Below are 24,640 nucleotides of genomic sequence, written 5' to 3'. Positions count from 1 at the left end.
ATTGGGTTCCATCAAACCACTGTCAGTCTGTTCCTGTCCTCTCCGAGTGCCTGATCCCACACTTGTACTAGGTTGCTGCAGGTTTTTTTTAGTCATGAAGTTCATAGCACGCACCCATCTAGCAGCCAGACCCCCGAATGCATGAGAAAAACGTGTTCTGAATTATCAACCCTACCCCCCACTTTCAAACCATACTGTTTTCCTTCTCTCTCACCCTCTTTTCGTCCAGGATCATCACAATCTCCTTATCCCTCCTCTCAGCACCCCATACTGTAAGAAACACACTGCTGATACTCCCACGCCAAACAATCCCAAACACGCCTTCATTAGTGAGTGTCAGAAAGCGCTCCAAGCTACACAGACAGCTCTGTTTGCCCATATGTAGGCCATTCCACCTCCAAAAATACCACAAATCACTCTTATGCTCATTTTAATGAGACAATTGGACAAGCTCTTCTCTGGCGATAGGAATTAGCGTGTTGAAACTAAGTTGCCTCTTATTTTACATCAGCCTGAACATGCAATCACATGTACATCATGACTTTGGACTACAGATTTCAAAAGCACCAATGCTCCAAATCAAAGTATAATTACCAAGAAAAAAGAAAACCACTCACTGCTGGCAATTTCATTTTTTGTTGACCTGAATAATTTAGAAAAACCCTCAGTTTAATTAATTGAGAAATACTTGAAAACTACATTATATTTGTTAATATTACCTTCATATTTACTTGGAAAGGAAATAAATAAATACATACACATTAGGGATCTTTTTTTATTACATTTTTTTACTGTGGTACCAAAATGGGCTTTGGTAAATGTAAAATTCACCGATATTGCCATCAGCTACTGAAACTGAATCTACTAAGAATTCTGTTGCACCGGCTTTGAGAAAGAATGCAGATGGCCAGACACTTTAATCCCAGTTAAAGTCATGTGAAACCCTATTGTACTTTCTTGATCTGGGCACTTTGACTCGGTAGTGTTACTCAATGGGACCCACAAGCAATGCATATCTTCAATGTACTCCTTATCTAACTTGTATTCCTGTGGCACCTGATTCAACCGCTCTTCATCTCATTAATAAAGTGCACATGATCTGAAATGGGTACATCTCTTGAGAGCACTGAACAAAGACACATGATCATTTAATCAAATCAAATAAATATGATTAAGAAATAAATATGTAATTTTAAACTGTAAAATATAACTTTTCACTTACATTGTTATTCTGATAATATAGGCAAAATATCCACACACAAAAAAAAAGTAGACAAACATTTGAACACTATTCCATGTGTCAATTTAGTATACTTGTTAACCCGGCCACAGTCTGGCTACAATGAAAGAGCAACAAGAATAAGCTGGAAAGTCCTACTGACACACGCAGCAAAATGTGCATGGGAGTCTGGAGCACGACTGAGAAACACTGATCTAAAACCATCTCCATTAGTGGCCTTCCACACAATCTGACCAGAAACAACCAGCAGTAATGTCTGTTTACAAGAGTCCATGTTAGATGTGGAGCGTATTATGAAGACAAGCTGGGAAAAGCACATTGCTCTCGGTTCTACTGACAAAGGGTGAATGTTTTGGATTATAATGTTGGTCTGAGGACATTTCTAAAAAATGCAGTGTTATTTAAATGGAATGTGTTCTTTCCCTATAAGCCCTTAAAGGGGCCATATCATGGAAACAGAAATGTTCTTGCTCTTTTGAAATAAAAGATTTTGATGCACTATCTATGTAATATTTACAACTCAAAGTTTCCTCCCTAGTTAATCCAGAACATTTATTTAAACTATAAGCTACAGGTAATTGCGAAATCACGATAGTTGTGGCGCAATAAGTAAATTATCATAATTGCTCATATTTACGTTTCAAATCATAAGTTATTAAACTGTCCCCATGTAGTCAATTTTATCGCTTAAAACTCGTCTTTTAAATGTGTTTTTCCTATGAATTGTTTATTCATGCCTTAAAATAGCTTGAATGTAACTACACTCTTGCTCAATTTAGTATACGCAGCTGCATGAATCCACAAATGAGCCCCGCCTCCACTCACTCATACAGTCTCTAATAATCAACTCAGAACATCAGTGGAGAAAGGCATATAGTTCATCGTAACATCGTAAAATACATAATATACATAACTCAACCCCTATATTGCTAAATGTACCCGAATTTTCATATCAACAGAAAAACATACCTGGATCTCCTGGCTTATCGTGTTTTTGAGACTCTTTTCACTGCAGTTTTAAATAGAAAATACTCAGCAATGGTGTTGACTTTGTTGTGTTTTTAATATGCTTTAAATGTTCAAACAACATTAAAACCTTGATTTTCACCACAATGTGCAATACATGTGGATGCTGTATGCAGAACAGGAATGAAGAGTGCTCTCCATGTGCATGTCCTGAGAGGAAAGTGCCAATGCCAAACTGCTGCCAATGAGGCCAAGCCTCATGACTCCTCTGTAGCCTAATTTCAGTAAAAATGAGCAATTATAGCCTGTCATTAAATAAATAGCCAGCGCAAAATTACCTCTGCCAAACCACAACTCAATGGCCTCAGTCCAAACCTAAACCATACAGGGGGAATTTCAACATTCATTAGGTACCTGAGCTCAGCATTCGCACTGTTCTAGACAGGTCTGTGGATCTCTAGGGATGGCAGACTGATGCGTTTAAAAGTTGTGGATGTGAAATAATGTGATCACACTGTAAAGATTAAAGAGAAGATGGACTGGAGGTGGTTTTGAATGACATGCCGCTCAAAGTACATTAGAGCTGCGTGATTGTGCTAGTAGGTTTAAAAAGATTTAACCAATTTAAAGGGGTCCCATTATGCTTTTTTAAAATTTTCTACTTTTTTTTGGTGTGTAATGTTGCTGTCTGAGAATGAAAAAGGTCTAAAAAGTTACAAATTAAAGTCACTCCAAAGGGGGTTATACTCCATACCAATAAGCACTGTTTCCGAAGCTATCCGGGACGATTCATTGGTTTGTAGACCTCTAGCTGCAACAATGTCAAATGTGGAAAATAATGTGTTTAACATTCAAACATAAAAACCTATTCTAGTATACCTCAAAAACATAAATCAAGACTTTGTCTTTAAAGGGGACCTATTATGTCTCTTCGATGTTCATTTCCCTGAAGTACACAGATAGAATTGCTTGCTCTTAAAACTGACGGTTTGCGTCCTTTAATACTTACGGTACCTTTAAGACTTACAGTTTCAACAAACATTCGGTTTCTGCATGGCCCTTGCATTGACCCTCTGTTTTTTTCCTTTCACCCATACACACACATTCTACAGACACCCCAAACTCTTTAATCTAATTTTCATATGACACATGCCCTATATTAAGTCAAGCTGCCCACATTAGGATCTCGCCGTTTCCATTTTCCAGGCACAAAAAGCTCAGATGATCAACAAATCACATACATCTTGGCATTCTGACATGTGTTTGGCCATCCCTGAGTTCTTGTCTTCTGGGGAAACTTTTATCGCTCACACTCCCTGAAACCACACACAAACTATCTGCAATCCTGTTCTACATCTTTCAACAGGCTGGACTTTTACAAAAGCATGGCTTTAACAGAGAAAACTGAAGCTGCCTGACAGGTTTGTTAAACGCAACATAAAAATTCAAAGATATAGTTTGTGTTACTGTAATACAGTAAAGAAAATCATTCTGTTCAGTTTTATAATTCTTGTCATTATTAAAGTTAGCATGTGTCAACTTTCGAACTCAAATTACATTTATGTAACACTCAGAAACTGTTTAATATAAAAGGACTATCAATTCAGACATGTATGTAAATAAAGTAATTTTCAGACAGACTACTACATAAAAAAAATAGAAAGGCGGCGAATGCCAACTGAACAGCCGCTTCCAGTTTGGACAGCTCTGTTGATTATAATGGGAGCGATCTAGTTTCACTCGCGTCTGGTGTAGACACGCGTAACCCAAACGTTTTTGACAGATGCACGTACTCAAGCTTGTTTGTTGTCGTCACCTAGGCTACAACTGCTCTTTTGCATTTTAGGCTTATAATAAGCTTTTATATTAAGGCCAATTCACATCGCACCGACAGACACTTGACAAACGCAGATTCAACATGTTCAACTGGCAAAAACGAGAGCCGACCTCTGTTGCCATTTGTCAGCGTCTGTCGGTGCAGTGAGAATTTGCCTCCTTAAAGTCCCCGTGAACCGAAGTTGAAAACGACTTTTCTCCAGTGTTGTGACGCATTTCCAAGCGAAACAGAATATTGAACAGAGGGCAGGGTTTTACTCTAGCGCTCCTCCTCTCCATCTCTTGCTCATAGCAAGCGTTTTCAACCCAAGTCGTCAAACTGACGTCATCAGAAAAGGAACGGCATTCCAGACCGGAAGTAAGATTTTGTAAGATTTAGTAAGTAAGTAAGTTTAGTAAGACTTTTCAGATTTTGATTAAAGATTACCAAGGCAAACAATTTTTATCTGTGTATTAACTTGCACGGATTAATTGTTCACCACAAGACTAGTAATATGCGCTAACAAAGTAAATAGGGTCAATTTTGATTTCATGTCAACTTTAAGAGAGCATTTAAAGTTATACTCCAACCCATGGGCGTCGGAAGAAAAAAAAAAGTGGGTGGGTCCTCCCCCAGAAAAATGTTACTGGAGTAAATACCATTTCATGTAGGCTATTCTGGTGCCTTTTAATTAAGTAAAAGTAAACAAAACTCCACTTCACGTCGGGCGGTTCTTTGCCTCCAAGTCGTGCATTAAATGCACAGCTATCCGTGGATTATCCCGCTAATACCATGGTCATCTGCCAGCAATGACAATTTAAAGCTGTTATTGATGTTTGCAACGCAATATTTGACTGGAAAGGTACAACGGGCGGTTACTTTCGTCAGTTGCGGCTCGTTGAGAAATATAATGTAGCGATTCAGCGGAGTTTAATTTATTAGGGAATTCCCTAATAATTGGATTTGACTGACAGCGCGATGAAGACAAATGCGCTGAATCAGAGACGGTAAAAGTAAGTGGGTCCAATATCATTGGTCTTAAAAAGTGGGTGGGTCTTGTCCCACCCATATACAATGGTTCCGACGCCCATGCTCCAACCAAAAATTAAAGTCCCATCATGATTTACTCACCCTCATGTAGTGTCAAACCTGTATGACTCACTTTTGTGGAACACAAAAGATGATATTTTGAAGAATGCTGGGAACAACATTGAAGCATTGTATGGACAAAAAAAAAAACATTTCTAAAAAATAAAAATAAATAAACTTATGTTCCACATGAGAAAAAAAAAAAAAAAAGAGGGTGAGTAAATGACAATTTACATTTTTGGGAAACCTTAAAACCCATTTCCTCTCTTTGTTTCCCTCTAGAGGACAGGATGAAGACTTTCACCCTTGTAACGGTAACAAAATGCAGAAAGCAAAAACTGATTTGCGGGTCAGATCTAATGATTTAACTACATGAAGGGTCGCATGAAAAAAAGAAATGCATATTTTTTTCTGATTTTGGGTGCTTATTTGTCCTGAAAATAATGTCATAATGCAAAATGTCATAAAGTAGAACCAGAAATATAGATCTGTTGATGCCATGTTTTTCCACAGCTTTCATGAGGTGTCTTTCTTTTTTGGGGGATTTTGCCTGTTAGGACAGCAAAAAACAAAATGTTTCAGTGATGTCAAACCTAAAAAGAACAAGAACAGAGCAGAAATCTGTAAATTAAAAAAAAACAAAAAAAACAAACCCACAACCTACATATTTTTTCAGAGAATACAAGATGCATCATTAAAAATACAGCATAACAAAAAATAAATGGGACGTCTGATCAACCTGCGAGATCAATAGCTGTGAAAGTGGCGGTGAACTCGGTTCGAACTCTGGCTCAGAGGCGGCGCTGAATTTATGCAACTAGGTCGCCTGTGCACGAACGACAGCTTCAGTCAGGCAGCCTGCCACCGAACGAGGGCCCGCTCGCTCCTCGCTGCTTCATTAGAGAGCTCGGCACAGCAGTTTCAAACAGAATCCATCATGTGAAGTCGATTGAAATCCAAGCAATTAAAGGGAAACCCCTCTGCTCTTCAAAGGCACCGGGAACGAGCGGGAATAGCTATCTCTATTGCCCCCCTGCCATTTCACAGCCGAAAGATGACCACAACGTCTTTGTTGAGTTGCTCGCTCATAATCATCACCGTAGAATCAATGTATTCTGGCTTCAAACGTACAGAGCACTACTTTCATGGTCTGATTGTAAAGCACTCCGGTCCAAACCTTCCGCGTGGCACCGTGGCGTTAAGTTAAGCACTTGGCTGGCATTAATATATGCCGTGTCTCTCCGAGGGCCTCGTAGCGATCCTCGCCAAGGCTAATCATGGTTTGGCAATGAGCGCAGTGCCGAAAGTTTTATCGTAGAAGTCATAATGAGTGCACCATACATTTGGCGAGGCCAATTTGAGCAGTGTCCAAAAAAATCTTAAACAAGAGTCCTGTCTTTCTCTTGAATGATCCATTGAGATTCAGGATCGTCTGAGATATGGTCATCGATATGTTGTGATCTCCACTGCTTCCGATTCAACAGCGGTGCAGCACATGGGCATTGGCCCGCAGCCCGGAGAGGAAACTTCATCATGATTTGAGCAATATAATATTTTAGTAATTTATTCCTGGGGTCCAGTGCCAGACTCGCATCCAGGGTTGATTTAAGAGTCCCTGCTTTGTTGTAACTTTCGGCAGACATTCTGGAAGAGGGCAATTTCAGCTCAGCTGTGTGTAGTTTGGAAACACACCATCATGGCAGAATAGAATAAAATGAAAGAAAATAAAGCCTTTTTAGACTCCGATTTAAAACAACACAGCTCAGTTTCATAAAAATACAGCTTAGACATGTGCAAACGCTTAAAAAGTGAGAAATTGTTTTATATAGCCTAAAATGCACTAAGCAATAACAGAGGCATACATATCTTCATTATGTTAGACTTGACAGAGTATTTAAGGAATTAATGGAATAGTTCACCCAAAAATGAACATTTTGTCATCATTTAACTCACCCTGGTGTCAATCTGACCATTTATTATTTTCTTTCTTCAAAGAAATGCAAAAAGAGATGTACTGCAGAGTTTAGAAGGCACTGGATTAGGTCAGTATCAGTTAGATTTCTTTTGTCTCTTATGATGACCAGGGCTGCATTTATTTGATCAAAAAATACACTAAAACAGTAATATTGTGAAACAGTATTACAATTTAAAATGATTAATTTAGTATTTTTAAAATGTAATTCATTCCTGTGATCAAAGCTGAACTCCAGTCTTCAGTGTCACATGACCCTTCAGAAATCATTCTAATATGCTGATTTGCTGCTCAAGACACATTTATTATTATCAATGCTGAAAACAGTCGTGCTGCTTCATATTTTGGTGGAAACTGATTCAGTTTGTCAAAAAAACCTTAAAAAAAATAAAAAAATAAGTCCAAAAGACCAGCATTTATTTGAAATGGAAATCTTTTGTAACATTATAAATCCTTTCGTTTCCATGTGAACCATTATTCACCATTATTAACCGTTGTTGTTGTTTTTTTACAATAATCAAGAGTAAGGACTTAATCGCAGTAAGATGTTTACATGACAAGCAAAACTCTTAGCTCCAGTTTACATGCTATTTTCATTATTCGCTATAAAAGTGTGGTTATTTTTACCACCATTCATCACATACCCCAATGCATAGCACAAATGATGCACTCACATACAATAGGTGCATTACTGGCCAATGGCCACGGTTTTAATTCACTTAAGTCAAATACAAAACACACTTCTATGGACGTATTGGATATTATTCGGTGCTGTGATGAACATACAGTAGCAATGGCCGCCACGTACTTCGCACCATCTCAAGATGAAGATAAGGAGCAGAGACTGCCCCTTACGAAAAAGAAGTTTATTCAAGTGTGCTATTAGTATACTTCTTTTAAACTAAAAATAAGAAAGTATACTTTCAGTCTACTTTTTATGTACTTCTCAGAAATATACTTTATGTACTTCTCAGAAATATACTTCAAATTCCACTTAAGTATACTTGACTTATACTGACAGAAACGTCTAAGTATATTTGGCCTCTACTTGTTGATCGAGATATACTTAAAAGTATAATTAAGTATTCTAAGTATTCTTGGCTTGTACTTGTGTTTACTATTTTGATTGAGTAGCTTATTAAATACTTTTTTAAAAACATAATATTACACACTGTTGTATAAACTAACATATTCAGCTTTATATAGTAACAAACTTTCGGGTGGAATAGCTTATAGAGTAAATAAAATAAGCATGGAAATTTTATTCAGGGTTCTATACTTCTTTTCAACTAAAAAGAAGAAAGCATACTTTCAGTCTACATTTTATATACTTCTCAAAAATATACTTAATTACACTTACAGTAAGTGTACTTGGCCTATACTTGTACTCAATCTTTTGATCGAGATATACTTAAAAGTTTAATAATTCAAAGTATACTTGGCTTGTAGTTGTGTTAACTCTTTTGATTGAGTAGCCTATTAAATATACTTTTTTTTACACCGTTTTTCATATACAGTCTTATGAAACTTTGTTTGAAAATATTGATTAAAATATTGATATAAAACAGATATGTTTCTAATTCTGCGTATCTGAATTTTTGTGTAGGCTAGTCCACTGGTGTACATAGGAATTTACTTTAATTCAACTTTTCCCCACCATTGACTGAATTTTCCAGCTATCCATGTTTTCACTGGTATACGGTAGGGGGCGCTATGACACATCTTCTAGTACAGAATCTCCGGATCAAAACACAGGAGAAGAAGAAGAAGCTGAAACAAGTGATAGAAAATTGCTCACTCAAATGTAAAATAATGTGATCATCAAACATTAAACAGCTTGTAAATCAAAACTGCTTAATGTTTCTAAATGAAGCGTAACCCATTAAGAGAAAACGACTGAAGCTGTGGGGGTGTCGGACTCGATTTACTCCATCTGTGTTTGATCATCGTTCTGGATCTGATCAAGGCGTAGTCTTTGACAAAAATGTGATTTTCTCAACTATTTTGTTTAAAATGTTGCCTTTCTTTATGAAACTTACCGACATTCAAGTGTTGATAAAAAGGATGCATGAAGCTAATAAAAGGTTTTTAAAATTAAAGTAGAGTTAAAGGTATTTTTCAAGTATAAAAAAAAATAACATTTGAACATAGTAGTATAGGCCTACTGCAAGTGCAAAAAATGTATATAAATAGTAAACTATAAGTATAATGTTAAGTTCACTTAAAAGAAAACTTGTAGTATAAAACTACTAAACTAGTAGTTTACTGTGACTACACTAAAAGAAAACTTTCTAATATACTTGCGGTATAAAACTACTAAACTAGTAGTTTACTGAGAGTACACTAAAAGAGCAAAAATAATATATAAATGGTAAACTATAAGTATGATGTTAAGTTCACTTAAAGAAAACTTGTAGTATAAAACTACTAAACTAGTAGTTTACTGAGAGTATACTTCAAAAGTTGCTACAAGTATTAAAATAGTAAACTACTAGTATACTCATAAGTTCACTTGCAGTACAAATGAGAAACATAATTATGAACTAGTTGTGCACTTAAAGTTTACTACTGTTACACTTATAGTACACTTAAACATATACTTTTATATACTTCAAGTGGGCCAATTTAGTCCCAAGCGGTATTAAAATAGTACACTTACAAGTTTACTACTAGTACATATTGACATTAGTATACTTACTACATAAAGTATACTTAAAAATATACTTGAACATTACTCAAGTATACTTCATAAAATGAACTTGAAGTATACTTTTTTTTCATAAGGGGCAGTGTTGACAGAGTTTAGCGATTATGGTTATGAGCTTAATCACATTAGTTCGATCAAAGTATTTGTTTACATGAAGTAAAGTTTAATCGCGATATTGACAAAATCCCATTATAATAGGATTGTAAACGTACTACAGTCTTTACTGTCCCTTTTGATTTACAATTTAATGAATACTTGCTGAATAATAGTATTCAAAATCTAACTGACCCCAAACTTTTGAAAGATAGTGTGCTGTATACACAATGTATTTATAAGAAATTATATTTATTAACATTAACATTTTAAATGTCTCCACGGTCACTTTTGATGAATTTAATGCATCAAAAAACAAAAACAGCAAAAAAAAAAAAAACTCTTTCTACATTTTCAAACACAAAAATATCAAATAGAACTGGAATACGGCTCACAAGTTGCATGGGCTACTTTTATGATACTTTATTATTTCATGCTTTTTAGCCTTTTTGATCATCCATGCTCATTTTATAGCAAAGAGCGGTGCTGACATACTGCCTTCTGTCGGGTTTCACAGAAGAAAGGAAATAATTTAGGGTTTGAACGACAAGGTTAAAAACTGACAAAATGGGTATTATTTTGAGTGAGGTACTCATTTATTGCATTGTTTCTTATCCAGGAAATGGATGATAAAGATTGATCTGCCAACACCCTGCAGCAAACTGGAAACCCGAACATTTAAAAATAGCTGTAATCAATGCTTTAATCAACTAGAATAACAAGTCATCACACACACACACACACACACACACACACACACACACACACACAGATGGTGTGTGTGACTAGGGTATGTTCCAACAAGCTGAAAAGCTTTTCATATACATCATTTTATTTAACGAGGGTACAAATCCCGGCTACGTATTGTGTCATTGTTGTGATAGTCATTACTGTATAATCATCATTATCAAAAGACAGGCTGCTCTTTATTCCGGCACAAAAGTGCTGCCTGGAATAATGAAAACCTGATGATTTTGTTCTCACTCACTGGAGAAGGCGATTTGAGAACGCACAACGTTCAAGCTCAGTCTAACTGGCTGGATTATGCTAGTCTATGGTGGATACTTGCTAACTGCTTTATCCAGAATGGCCAAGACATGAACTAGAAACAAGAAGTTTGAAATATGCCATTTCAAAGTGCCTTGCAGATGACAGCCATATCTAGAGATAAGCAAGCAAGCCCTTAGCAACACCCTCACAACCACCTAGAACATCTTAACCTGCACTGACTTTTCTGACTTCTCCATTTTGTTTAGAAAATATAAAAATCTACCTCATTCACAACACTAACTCTTTTCTGGCCAAGAAATCATCTAACCCTCCAAATTTGGAGACCACCCTGAACTTCTAGGAAAGAAAGAGACAGAGTAGTGAGGACACAAGTGAGTGAAAGCCAGTGTGTGAATGTGTGAATGTCATCTGGCCTGCCTGAGCAGCCCATTCATAACTCCAGGTCATAAGGCAAAAGAAAACAAAGAAATCTGAGCCAAGAATTTAAAGCTTTGTTTTCCTTCTGTGAGAGAAGACCTGGGACTGAGTTCCGGAATCATTTGGCCAGTGTCCCCTGTTCCGCAGTTTCCATAGAGCTAACAGGATGTCTTCCAGATGACATAAGAACTGAATGGAACCCCAATGGAGCGACGCTGAATGAAGGGCAAGTGTGCTGAAGGACTAGGCGACAGAAAACATTCATAAAATATTAGCAATATTTATTGTATATTCACTCCCAATATTTATACAATATTTAATAATAATGCTGGTGAAATAAAATCAAGCAGCAGCATGAATCATATTATTTGTATATTTTTTCCTAAAGCTTAACAAAACTTTACGGCATCAAAATATTGTTAAAGTTGGTAAGTTTGAATAATTTATGTGAATCAGTTCTAAACTCAGATCATCTACATCAACACTAAAGAACTGTTCACAGAAGTCTCTGCTTGCTATTATTTTATAATAAATATTAAAATACACACTACCATTCAAAAGAATATTAAGATTCAGTAAGATTTTTTTTAAATAAGTCATTTTATTTAGCAAAATCACATTAAATTGATAAGTGACAATTCTAATGTTACAAAAATATTTCTATATCAAATAAATGCTGTTCTTTTGAACTTCTAAACATGAAAGTTTCCACAAAAACATTAAGCTGCAAAAATGTTTTCAACATGTATAATACGAAATGTTTCTTAAATCAGCATATTAGAAATTTCACAACATTACTGTTCTACTTTATTTTTGATCAAATAAATATAGCCTTAGTGAGCATAAGAGCATAAAAACACCTTACTAACCCAAAACTCTTGAAAGGTAGTTTGTTTGTTTTTATTGTAAAAAAACAGTATATTCATTAAAACATTTTAATAGGCAGTAGTACACACATCAAAATAATTAAACATTCTGTGTAAATTTAGTGTTTGGGGGTGGAAATAAAAAAAATAAAAAAATAAATTGTGTTGTAACCTGAAACCTGAAATGTCACTGAAAACAATTTCAACAACATGTCGACATGAAAGTGGGCAAGAAAGAGGATCCTTCTATACCACAATTGCAAATGGGTCACTTTGGGTTATTTTCTATAACATTTCAAATAAGAGAGCTTACTCAAGAGATTACACAATGAATCTTTTCTGGTAAAAGACATTTTAAGCTTCCCACAAATGCTTTTTAGAGCATATAGTATTAAGCATCGGAATGTTGAAACAGATGGAAATAAATGAAAATAGAATACAGGCTGATCTCAGACACATTCACTTGAATCCAGTTGTGCTGTTGAAAAGCAGAATAAATCCAAACCAGAGCTTCGCTGTCACACATCAATCAAGGCAGATGAAGTGAAAAGAACAAACCATCAACATGTGATGCATTAGTCCTTTACAATGCATGTTAAACATGGTCTGACATCACATAATGACTTCATAAATACAGTATCATGTTCCCCGTATGCCTGCATGTTTGAAGTTAGTAAACTTTTCTTTACAAATGCATTTAGTTCCACTCAAAGAATTAAAGACTCCACTAAAAACACACCGGAGAGGATGTAAAATGAAAAGCATTATCAATAGGCTTGTCAGACTGTCTTCATGAAATGGTTTTAAGTGCCATTTTCTAATCAAATTCATTCAAAACATTTTGTTCCTTGGTGTTTGAGAGAGATTTTTTGACATGATGCTGCCTGCGCTCATTCTTCAGATATTTTCCCAGAATATCAGTAACAAATGACCAAACTAACTATCCAATACGAATGCACTGAATGTCTAACGTCACAGGACAACAATCAATCACACAGCTGATTCCTCATTCACCTCTGCTGGAATCAGGTCACACTGGACTGTTATTGATTATCTGTAGACCTTATGCACCAGAGAAACAAGCGCGCAGCAATCTTTAGAATTTTGTCTTTGAACTTCCATTTTTGCGGTAGCCCTGTATATTTCCATGGCATCGCTGTCGAAGAGTAATTGGCTGGATTTACTTACTGTAGAGTTAAAGGTGCTCTAAGCGATGTCACACGTTTTCTAGGCCAAAACATTTTTTGTCAAATCCAGCAAACATCTCCTCACTATGCGCTAGCTGCCTGTCCCCTGAACGTTCTTTTTTTTCAAGAATGTTGCACTCCTGTTGTTTGTTATTCTGCACGAAACTTCATGCCAATAAATAAGAAATATTGCTGACTTGTGCGTTTCCAGCGCTCTCTTTACGTTGAAAATGGAAACGTCTTTTATTTTTAGACATGGAAAATCGATTTTACAATCGATTCAATGAACACTTATGTCTCAAAAATCGAAAATGATTTTTTCACAAAAGTGACAGCCCTAGTAGACAGCTCAGGCTCCACAAACGGCAAGAAAAACAAACTGGCCCAGCCTGGAACACAAAACATAACAAACAGTGTTCCAGCCAATAACCGACAAGAATGATTTGGGGGTGGGGGTTGGGGGGGTTAGTGCGCGTGCACATGAAGGGGGGGTGTGGGGAGTGGAGGAGAGAGAAGCATGAAGAGGGGAGTTAGCTAGAGGAGAGATGTCCTAACAACGACCAACGTTAAAATTTTATATTCTCTTGAATTTTAATATATGGCCGACACACGACCAAAGAAACGACGTTCCGATGAACAAATAACAAAGAAGAGGGAAAAGGAGAAGGAACGCAAAGTCCCGAATTTACATCAGAAAAGTAGCCTGGCAAGCCAGACCTACATCAAGATGTTAGGTCTGGCAACTCACCATAGACACGGCTCAATCCGAGGGGCGGGATCAACGGTTGTCTTTCAAATTCCCTCTGCACGCAATAGGACAGCGCTTCAACCAACCAGAGCGTTTTCCCAACAGCGGAGCTAGTTGATAGATTCAACTTTTGCCATATCTGGCCGGCAAAACTACGAACACATCTTCCTTTTTTTAAGAATGACTTTCTCAAAGAAAAGCTTAACTCCAAGTCCTCCAGAGTTGCAGCCAAAGCCGTTTCGAAAGACCGCTGTTCTCCAGCAGCCGCCATTCTTTGTTTTCAAGTAGCAGGGAACCGTCACAACTCTGTCGTCATTATGTTAAGCCCGCCCCGCCTACTCTATACACGACGTGATTGGCCTGACCCAATTTAGGTTTTTGCAGCTCGAAAGTCAATGGAGAGTTGCTAGACTACCCTGGCTGCAAAATACATTTTGCTGCCGCTAGGGTGCGTCTAGATTTCTAGGCTATCGGAAAAGCGTTCAAAAGGTGGCGAGAACTCTGCTGGCAAGAAGGGCTTCAAATCCGACATTCAGGTGGCTCTGTTTTTGCTGGACAGGTGGGTAAATCCAGTTTGTTTTTTCTAAATGGTTCATGACTGTTTCAGGAAGCACGGGAGGGAGGGGGAGGGGACGGGATGAGGAGGAGGGAGGGTCGAGCTAGCCTCCGTTTTGTTTGACAATACTTCGAATGTCAACAAGAAGTGACTTCACCCAACATCGCTTAGAGCACCTTTCACGAAAGTTGTCATGAGCATTGACATATTTGAAGCAAATGTCATAATAAATGTCAGTAGATCGGGAAGATTTTAAACTGTGCATAAGATCTTACCTTCATGCTGTGGCAATACAAACAGGACAAGACGCTGAAAAGGAGCGGAGCTACATAAGATAAATATGAATACATACTCAATGAATATGGAAAGCAATTATTAAGCACACACAAACGTTGCTTCACTGAGGGTCAAAAAAGAATGGAAGTTTTGTTTGAGAAGAGAGTATAAAACACCAAAAATGTGACAAGCATCTACTACTATAGTAGGAACATTAATGGGATTAAAATTCGGTCATGATTTACTCACCCTCAAGTTGTTCCAAACCAGTACGAATTTCTTTCTTCTGCTGAACAGAAAAGATGTTATTTTGTATGGCTCCATTGACTTCCATTGTATTTTTTTTTCCTACTATGAAAATCAATGGGGTCCATCTACTTTTTGGTTACCAACATTCTTCTAAATATCTTGTGTTGTGTTCAACAGAAGAAAGAAACTCATACAGGTTTGGAACAACTTGAGGGTGAGTAAATGATGACTGAATTTTCATTTGGGTGAACTATCCCTTTAATATTCATTCCAAAGTACTTCAAAGATACAATAGTAGCAGATGGTTGTCACATTTTTGGCATTTTATACTAACAAAAACTTTGGGGTGATACATACCATGGTAATACCACTGCAATATGTCTTTGTAATTAGAAGCAAAAAGCAAACAAAGAAAATAGAACAATCTTAACTTTGGGTATAAAACAGGATGAAAACATGATTGTTAAAGGACTGGATGAGAGCACTGTGACAGCAGTGTAAAAAAGTTAAATCTTATTGATAATAGGGTTATTCTTGTAATGGTGTTGAGATTAAGCTATAAACAGAATCGCCCAACATAAACTGGACATTCAAATGGTAAAACGAATTATTATACTCCAAATATGTATTTCTTTTAAACATTATGCACAATAGCATTCAAGCTTTGCAACAGCAGTCCTGTTAGTCCAACCAGAGATGCTCTTATTATTGATAATGAATCTCTATCTGACTCTGCCCTCTAGTGGAGAGAAGCAGGCCAACACCACAGCAACCTATTACACTAGAAGAGTCATCTCTGAACTCTGACACTTTAAAAGATTAATATCCTTGTGTTGCAATTTATGTACGCATTTCTAGAAATATGCTCATGATATTTACATTACATCAGGAGGTCAGCCTGAACTGATTCTTTAACAGCCTGAAACATATTATCAAGCAGATTCCTGGAATGAGTGAGAAAAACCAAAACCATAAAATGTCAAACCCAGCACTAACACTATGTTCCAGTGGGGGGTGTGTGTGTGTGTGTGTGTGTGTGTGTGTGTGTGTGTGTGTGTGTGTGTTTACATTTTGAAGGGCAATATCTGCTCAAACCAAAGTAGAGGAATTATTTAATTCAACCTTAGGGTTATAATCATAAAAGAAAACAATATGATTTACATCTTTTAAAAAAGTGAGTTTAAAATTTAAACTTTTAATAAGTTTCTAATAAGACATACTGTAAATAGAGACATGAATATGTACTGAACAGGACTGAGCCACCAATGCAAGTCAACATGAAACCCTATTTTTTATGTTCTACTTTGACTAGCATTAAATAATATCTTAAATAATGGCTATCTTTGGAATAATAAAAGTAGGATTAAGATTTAGACCGTTTTGATTTCATGCTGACTTTCACTAGCATTAAATTCCCTGAAAACTTAATATTAAGCACTAGCTCATATCTGTGTGGTCAGATGATGTTCGACATCATTCAAATATATACGCTCACAATCACAATCACAATCCAAACAGCAAGCAAGAATAATTTCACCCATACATGAAGCCTCTTAGGTAAATCTCCAGGCATTACCATGTATGCAATCACAGGATGTGTTCGATTGCCATGAGTAAGGCGGATTTAGATTAGTGTGCAAAGCACTTGATGAATCTTCTCAGTACTGCACCAGCAGAGGGAGCCGTGCACAACTCGCCTCAATGCTCGCTAGGCTAGCCTGCTTCTGATCCATCTTAAGTGGATGAGAGGAGAATGACCTCACCGCTGGGACTACCACGGACACCACCACACCACTCTGGTATTTATCAGCTTTGTGACGGCCTTTTGTCCATGTGACGAGTCACATCAAACCGAGTCACCATCAACCCTGCCTCTCTAGCATTAGTCCAGTTACGGATTACCAGCCTAATCCACAGTAATACTGTAATTCCTAATTCACCTAAATCAAGCCTGTCAAAACCTGTTATTAAATATCATTACGGTTCAATATTTTGCCATCTTTTTAAGCAATCTGACCAACATCCACCTCTCCACGAATGCATGACTGGATGTATGAATCAATGACTCCCACAAACCAGGCACTTTGGAATGTGTCTGACTGGTGTTAGTCATCCATAAATCACTAACTAGATGTCATGCCAGTATAGTTACTGCAACCCGCATCTAACCACATCTGAACAGATGCCAATCAACAGCGGTTGCCATGTCAACACGAGCCAAACAGAATGGAACAATATGAAAATGAGTTTAATCTACTTTCCTCAAACGCGGACCTTCACTGAATCTGATACTAAAATCCGGGTGAATCTCACACAACAATGTCTGGGTCATATTTCACCCTAAAATCAAAAGAAATAAAAAAAGAAACTAGATTCTGCTTAATAAATAAGATAATAAAGCCTATTTTAGGATTATTAAGATTTTTTTTTTTTCACTGTGACATTTTTTCACAGCATTTATATTTAAAAAGCTTTATTTATACACTACTAGTCAAAAATTATGTGTGTTGCTTGTGATTTCTTGGTCAAAAGTCTTATGTTATGCTTTCTTTACAAAACTAGAATAAAAAATTAAAGAAAAGATATCATGCAACTAAACCCATGAGGTAAATGGATCAGCTCCTTCATTACCCTGTGATTGGCTTAAACTCTTTGACAGCAGACTGCTTACGTTCGATCCTTCTACATGCTTTATAAACAATCAGCTTATTGCTTTGCTCACATGCAGCATCAATTTTTTTAATTTACAGAAATGCTACATCATGTGTGTGCGTGCGTGCGTGCGTGGTGAAAAAAAAAAAAAGTTAATTATACTTTGAAACATATAGGCTGAGAAAGGAAACTATAAATCTGCTCTTAAGTGCAGGGTCGTGAGTTAAAAGCAATGCTTAGCATCACCGCCTAAAAGTGAGATTAGTGCTGCTCTTACACTGTTCTGAGAAGGTTTCTAGTTTCTCTTATAATTACTGAGCTCAGGATTTCAGTGCAATAAAAAGGTCTTGGATCATTGCACAGGAAAATCTCAAACCAGGGTAAGATTTATGAGCAGAATAGTCAGTTGAGGGAATGGCCTTCACTCCCCTCCCCGGATTCAACCTGTACAGACACACACACACACACACACACACACACACACACACACACACACACACCTGAGAGAGCTGACTGGAAACAATGCACACAGGTGAGACCACACAACCCTCATTCAGCCACGGGCAGATCAGAAATGTCTCAATCTTACACACACACACACACACACACACACACACTGTGTGTAATGCTGTTAAGACATGCTTGCCTGAGTCACGGTACAATTTTCCAAAAAGTAAGATTTGTAATTTAAAAGCTACCATTTTAAAAAGTGCATTATCTGCATAACTGTACTGCACACCCTAATATTATCTGAGCTTATGATATCACATCTTCTAACACTGGCTTTCAGTTTGAGACGATACGAAGAAAGCTAACAGCCACCTTTTAACACTTCAGGATCAAAGTTTAGTGCAAACAAAGGAACAGATGGTTTTTCTAAAGTGCTGTTAGAGATGAAACTGAATAAAAAAAAATGATATCACGATTATTATAGTGACCAAAATGATCACGGTTATCAGTATTATCATGGTATTGATAAATTTGCTGAAAATATTCAAAAAGTACTGATACACACACTGAAATTTCTCCAAGTTGTATGAATGAAAGAAGTTTTATATTGAAAACTGACAAGCAACAAATAAAACTGGCAGCACTATGCACTTTTTCTTTGCAATAAAATAACATTAAAAACAGCCAGGTTTTAAATGAACAAAAATTGTTGGTTGGGTGACTTATGCACTACATGTTCAAACTTCAAATAACATGTTTTTTTTAATGATAAACCTCACATTTCAGCCTTTAAATGATCAAAATGAAAGGAGTCAAAATTATTATAGGTATTTTATGTGCTCTGAATAACTCTAGACAACAAACATGGTCCACATATGTAGTATAGCCTTCTCGGTCAGCGGTTTGAGCGCTGCTGAACGGATTCTTAAACACCTCTGATTGGTCATTGTGTTCACGCGCTCAACATATATGTCTCTGATTGGCTACAATGATCAATGCTTCAAAAAATGTCTTCACTGAGAGCTTGCACAGATACACACGGGAGCGTTTGAAAGCAGGCGTCTTATCAGCGGATCAGTCTATCAGTGGATATATTAGGGATCCGGTGATAGACGCCTGCTTTCAATTCAATCGCTGACCACATTAGCCCGGTTCTGTCAACACTGCATTGGCTCCCTGTTAAACATCATATACATTTTAAAATCTTGCGGATTACTTACAAAGCACTAAATGGTTTAGCTCCCCAGTACTTGAGCGAGCTCTTAATGCATTATAGTCCTTTACGTCTATTGCGATCTTAAAATTCTGGCCAGTAGATAATTCCTAGAATATCAAAATCAACTGCAGGCGGAAGATCCTTTTCCTATTTAGTATCTAAATTTTGGAGTAGTCTCCCTAGCATTGGGTCCAAAGTTCACGGAAAGGAAACAGAGACGGCAGAAAACGGCATCGTGCTTGTTTTCTGTATTTTACAAAAACTATACAGTTTTGAATAATTTTTTTGCTTCTATCCGTATGACCTTAAATTACGGAGTAACAGGTTCCTCAGAAGGACAAAAATTCCTGTGATCGCGCCGACGCCTCACACACGCACGCGTTCTAGCATTGCTAACTTGACATCGCAGCATGTTCATTATCAAAATAAAATAGTCAACCAAACATATAGAAAGTTAACCAAACCATGTCCATGCTACAGAGGTAGCCCCTCGTTTAGGAACGAGCTCCTCGGTTTGTCTTGGCTGGTCCTTCTCCAGCTCGGAGCCACTTCACTCGCCATGTTATTCACGTTTCTGCCTGCATGATCCCCATGGTTGGCGTGTAAGATTGTAATCATCCAAATGATGAAAAAGTTGTCATAAACAATGTTTCTTGCGACACCACAATATAAACAATAGAGCATAATATGAAACAATAGACTTTTTATATCGTCCATACGATATACATCGTCATATCGCACACCCCTACCACAACGCATGTAGTCAGCCGGATCCGGGCCGGATCCAGATCAGATGAAGGACCTGCGCCTAGACATGACAACAACGTATCCCTGAAGTGCCAGCAGAGATTGTGTCAACTAGACTCTCCCCTGTGAAGGCCTCATCGGCACGCATTGATCCTCAAACTCGTATCCATAACACCGATCTTCAACCAGATGGAACTGGATAAATATTCGGAATGTTCCGATCCAATCTGACTTCTGACCTGTAACGCTGCCTGAATCATATCATTCACTGTTCGCTCATTGGCCAGAGGAGAACTGGCCCCCCGACTGAGCCTGGGTTCTCCCAAGGTTTTTTGGAGAAACTTTTATGGAGTTTTGGTTCCTTGCCACTGTCGCCTTTGGTTTTTGGCTTGCTTAGTTGGGGACACTTAATATTCAACAATATTATTAATCTGCCTGTATTGACACCATTATATGAGAACTGAACTGAGCTGGACGATGATATCACTGTTTTCTCCAGAGCGGCTGTAGATAAATGATCTAAATTAATGACTTTTTTTACAACAGAAATGAACCAATCACTGAACTTACTTAAGCTGGACTATGACACTATTTTCTTCTAGATCTGCTGTACAGCCAAAACAAACTTTGTTGCGTTATTTTCCTGTTATCATTGTAAAGCTGCTTTGAAACAATCTGTATTATAAATAAAGGTGACTTGACTTGGATCTTTAAAACTTTGTAGATGTTTTACATTCACAAGCAGCTATATTACACAATGCATGAAAGGTAATATTCGAAAAAGCATAATAGGGGCACTTTAAACACTTAGGCCTATGCGGTTTCTCTTTTCTTGGATGATCAGAATTGTCACACGCCATTGAAAACATTACCCATCACTTTCTGAACTCTTTTTCTTGTCTTAAACACTTTAATGTAATATCAAAACGAACTAGATGTGTAAAGTAGACATGCAAAGAATGTCTCTCTCCGTCAATAGAGGGTTTTTCCACAGCTGTTCCGCAAGACATGTCAAACACAAAGAGACGGATACAGAATAGCTCTTTCTCCTGCAAAAATAGGGGTGGGAGATCAGGGATAGAAAGAGATAGACGCGAGTAGAGTTGGAGAGAAGAAAGAAAACCCTGATGCCTACAGCAACAGTTCTCAAAAACCTGCTATGTGTCAAGGTCCAAGGCTTCTTCCTCTATCCTACACTCCGCTGAGAACACGCACAATACACAGATCTGTCCCATAATCTCTGAGCTGCAGTAGCAGTAATGGCTACAGATAAAGAGCGCTGCTGTCCTCAGTGTGTGTCCATGGGGCTGAATATGGGACAGCAGTTTTCTGCACTAATTAGTCTGAATAATGGAGCCGAACGTCAGGGGTCTTAATGAGGATGTGAGTCTTAGCTTCATACACAACTTCGAAACTTTGAATATATTCAAAGAGACTAATAAAACCTTTACTTTATTCTTTATAGTACTTTAATAGGCCTTAAAGGGATATTTCCCCTCATTACTCACCCTCATGTCGTTCCAAACCCGTAAGACCCATGTTCATCTTCGGAACACAAATAACAATCTTTTTGATGAAATCTGAGAGCTTTCTGTCCCTCCATTGACAGCTACACAACTACCACTTTGACGCTTTAAAAAGTTCATAAAGAGATCGCAAAACTAATCTATAGGCCTATTATTTTCTGAAGAGACACGATCGCCTTACATAATGAACAGATTGAATTTAGGCTTTTATTCAATCATGTTGAACTCAACTCAAGCATGTTCGCTTGACATGCGAGAACCAATGAGGTTCATTCTCATGTTACACAACACATTTGAGCTTCTGCAAGAACCAATGAGGTTTGTTCTTGTGCATCAAGCAGGTTCGGTTGAGCTTCAGTTTATGTTCACTGATCAATGTTTAAATGTGAAAAAAAAACGAAATTAAATCGGTTCATCAAATAAAGCGATTGAGATGTGAAAATTTGGACTAAACCTCTCAATTCACATGGATTAGTTTTACAATCTCTTTATGAACTCTTTGAAGCGTCTTTTGCAGCTGTCAATGGAGGGACAGAAAGCTCTCAGACTTCATCAAAAAGATCTTTATGTGTGTTCTGAAGATGAACGAACGTCTTACAGGTTTGACACGAGGGTGAGTAATTAATGACAGAACTTTCATTTTTGGGTGAACAATCCCTTTATGACTATAATTCTCACAGAATGCAATAGCACCACCCTGATGCTGATGGGAAGGCCTGTTCCTTTAAGAGGAGAACAAACATGACATGCATCCTCTGCCTTAGAAAGATCACAAGGAGGTTTCAGGTTACAGGTGATCAAATTCCTCAATATCTCACAGCTGAAGACAATGGCAGTGTCTGAAACTTGAAAACATTGCATTTTCAAGGAGTATTCGAAGGCAGGAAGGCATCAATTCACATCTGAATGTTTTCACAACACCCTGTCTACTAAGAAGACTTCTACATTTTAGATCATTAGACTGGATACTATGGCCTTGTAAGCCATTCTAGAAGAAGAAAACTTTCCTACAAAAACATTAGGTTATCGACTGACTGTATAAATAAGCAGCAGCCTTTGGTTTCAGACACAAAATCACTTCAAAATATTGATTTGTAAAGTGCCCATCACAGAACAAAGCAAGCACAAGCAAATCATGTTTTCTAGGAAAATTAAATAAATAAAAAAACACAATGGAGGACACTAATTTAGGACAGTATCAAACTCAAAAGCATTAAAAATATAAGTTTCAGAGGTGGTCAATCATATTCCTCGAGATGTACCACCTTGAAAAGTTTACGTTGCAGCTATAAATACAACTTTCAACGTAGAAAAAACATTTTTACTATTAAGTTATTAATATATCATGGCATTTGCATGGTGTTCCAAAGGTTCAGCAATGAATACTATGAAAATATTAATTTTCAATACAATAGCACTACAATGGTACATGTCCAAAAAGTACATATAATTCCACGGTACTCTGACATTTGCTATAATATTGAACGACTGCCATTTTCACATACCATGGTATTTGCATTGTGCTGCAATGTGTAAAATTACCAGCACACATCCAAAAACAATGACACTATCATTCATGGTGCATAAAATATCATAACAGCACAACATGATAATAATTCAAAAGTACTTTGATATACCATGGTACTGAATGATAATCATATGACAGTGCAAAACAATGCCATGACATTATTATAGAACATGTCCACAACAACCAATGGCACTTATGACTGGTACCATGTAGCCTACAAACGCATGGTAATACCATGGTACTTCGTTAAATGAGAATCCCCAGGAGAAAGACTTAAGTCTTTAGCGTTGTATAAACATCATATATGCACCATATAGATCATTCTTACCGAGGTATTTGATGTCGAAGCCCTGCGGTGGTTTGAGGGACCTCCTCATCCAAGCCTCCCTCAACACCTCCAGGTGATCCTCCTTTCCCTGGATCAGTAAAACATGCTCATCTATCCAGCCCAGGAAAAAGGTCTCGGCTATGGCATCGGCCACCATCTTATTCCAGAAATATTTCATGTTCAGTGATTTGAAGTCGGCGAATATCTCGTAGCCGGTGTGATGGTGCGGAGGCTCCTCGCTCTCCGTCACCCCGGGCGCGTCCTCCGCCACGACGCGCGACAGCACGATGGCCAGCGAGTGCGGCGCGATCTGCAGGAAAGGCTCCATTGATCCTCTCGAAGATGCTTCGTTAGACTCGACTCATTCCACGCGCGTGGAAGCGCAAATAAGGCGATTGATTGATTGACGGATTGATTGACTGATTGAGCGCGCGCCCGCAACCAGACAAAGAGCGCGATTGCGCGTTAGTTCATTTGACCTGCCTGTATAAGGTGATGCAATTGCTGTAATAAAAGAACATTATGGTGATATTTAAAGGATAAGACCATTATTATTCCAAACAAAGGCCTGGGTGGATGCGGGATGTCATTTTAAGGGTAAAATGCGCAGGTGATCATGTTATTCTCCGCTGAAATCGCCGCATATTATCCATTCCTCACCTTGATCAGAGGCATCGGCGTGAAAATAATGACATCCTCTTCCAGCAGGGATGCGGGATGGAGAAAAACATTATTTTAACGTCCATGGATGAAAAATGGATTTGCGCCGAAGCAAAAATGATATTTCTCGTGATCTTTTTCCCCTCGTCGAGATGCGGTTGATCCCTGCAGGCCGGTGCGTGACGATGCCTGTGTGGTTTACGGTGTGTAAAGCAGGTTATTACCTTGAAGCTCCCGCAGCTCAGATAGCGACGCCCTCTAACGGGGGAGGAGAGCTACTGCAGGCGCAATGCCAGGCAAAAATCACTATTCTCCCAGTTACTCACCCTCATGTCGTTCC

The 24,640-nt window shown here is 37.8% G+C and overlaps 1 protein-coding gene across 1 annotated transcript in view; it reads right to left on the bottom strand.

The window, feature by feature from the left end:
* The window catches only part of stox2b (storkhead box 2b), a gene marked incomplete at its 5' end in the record, with an annotated part of 65,006 nt that extends 41,038 nt beyond the window's left edge, over positions 1 to 23,968 (bottom strand). Inside the window, one exon of the mRNA XM_084133952.1 lies at positions 23,641 to 23,968. Within this exon, the coding sequence (XP_083990078.1) occupies positions 23,641 to 23,968 (328 nt within the window). The remainder of the gene's footprint in view (positions 1 to 23,640) is intronic.
* Between the last annotated feature and the right edge of the window lie 672 nt (positions 23,969 to 24,640).

The sequence above is a fragment of the Abramis brama genome (genome assembly GCF_963993115.1).
Source record: "Abramis brama genome assembly, chromosome: 13".
NCBI classification, from domain to species: domain Eukaryota; kingdom Metazoa; phylum Chordata; class Actinopteri; order Cypriniformes; family Leuciscidae; genus Abramis; species Abramis brama.
The sequence above is the reverse complement of the archived record's forward strand: the minus strand, read 5'-3'. Positions and strand labels throughout refer to the sequence as shown.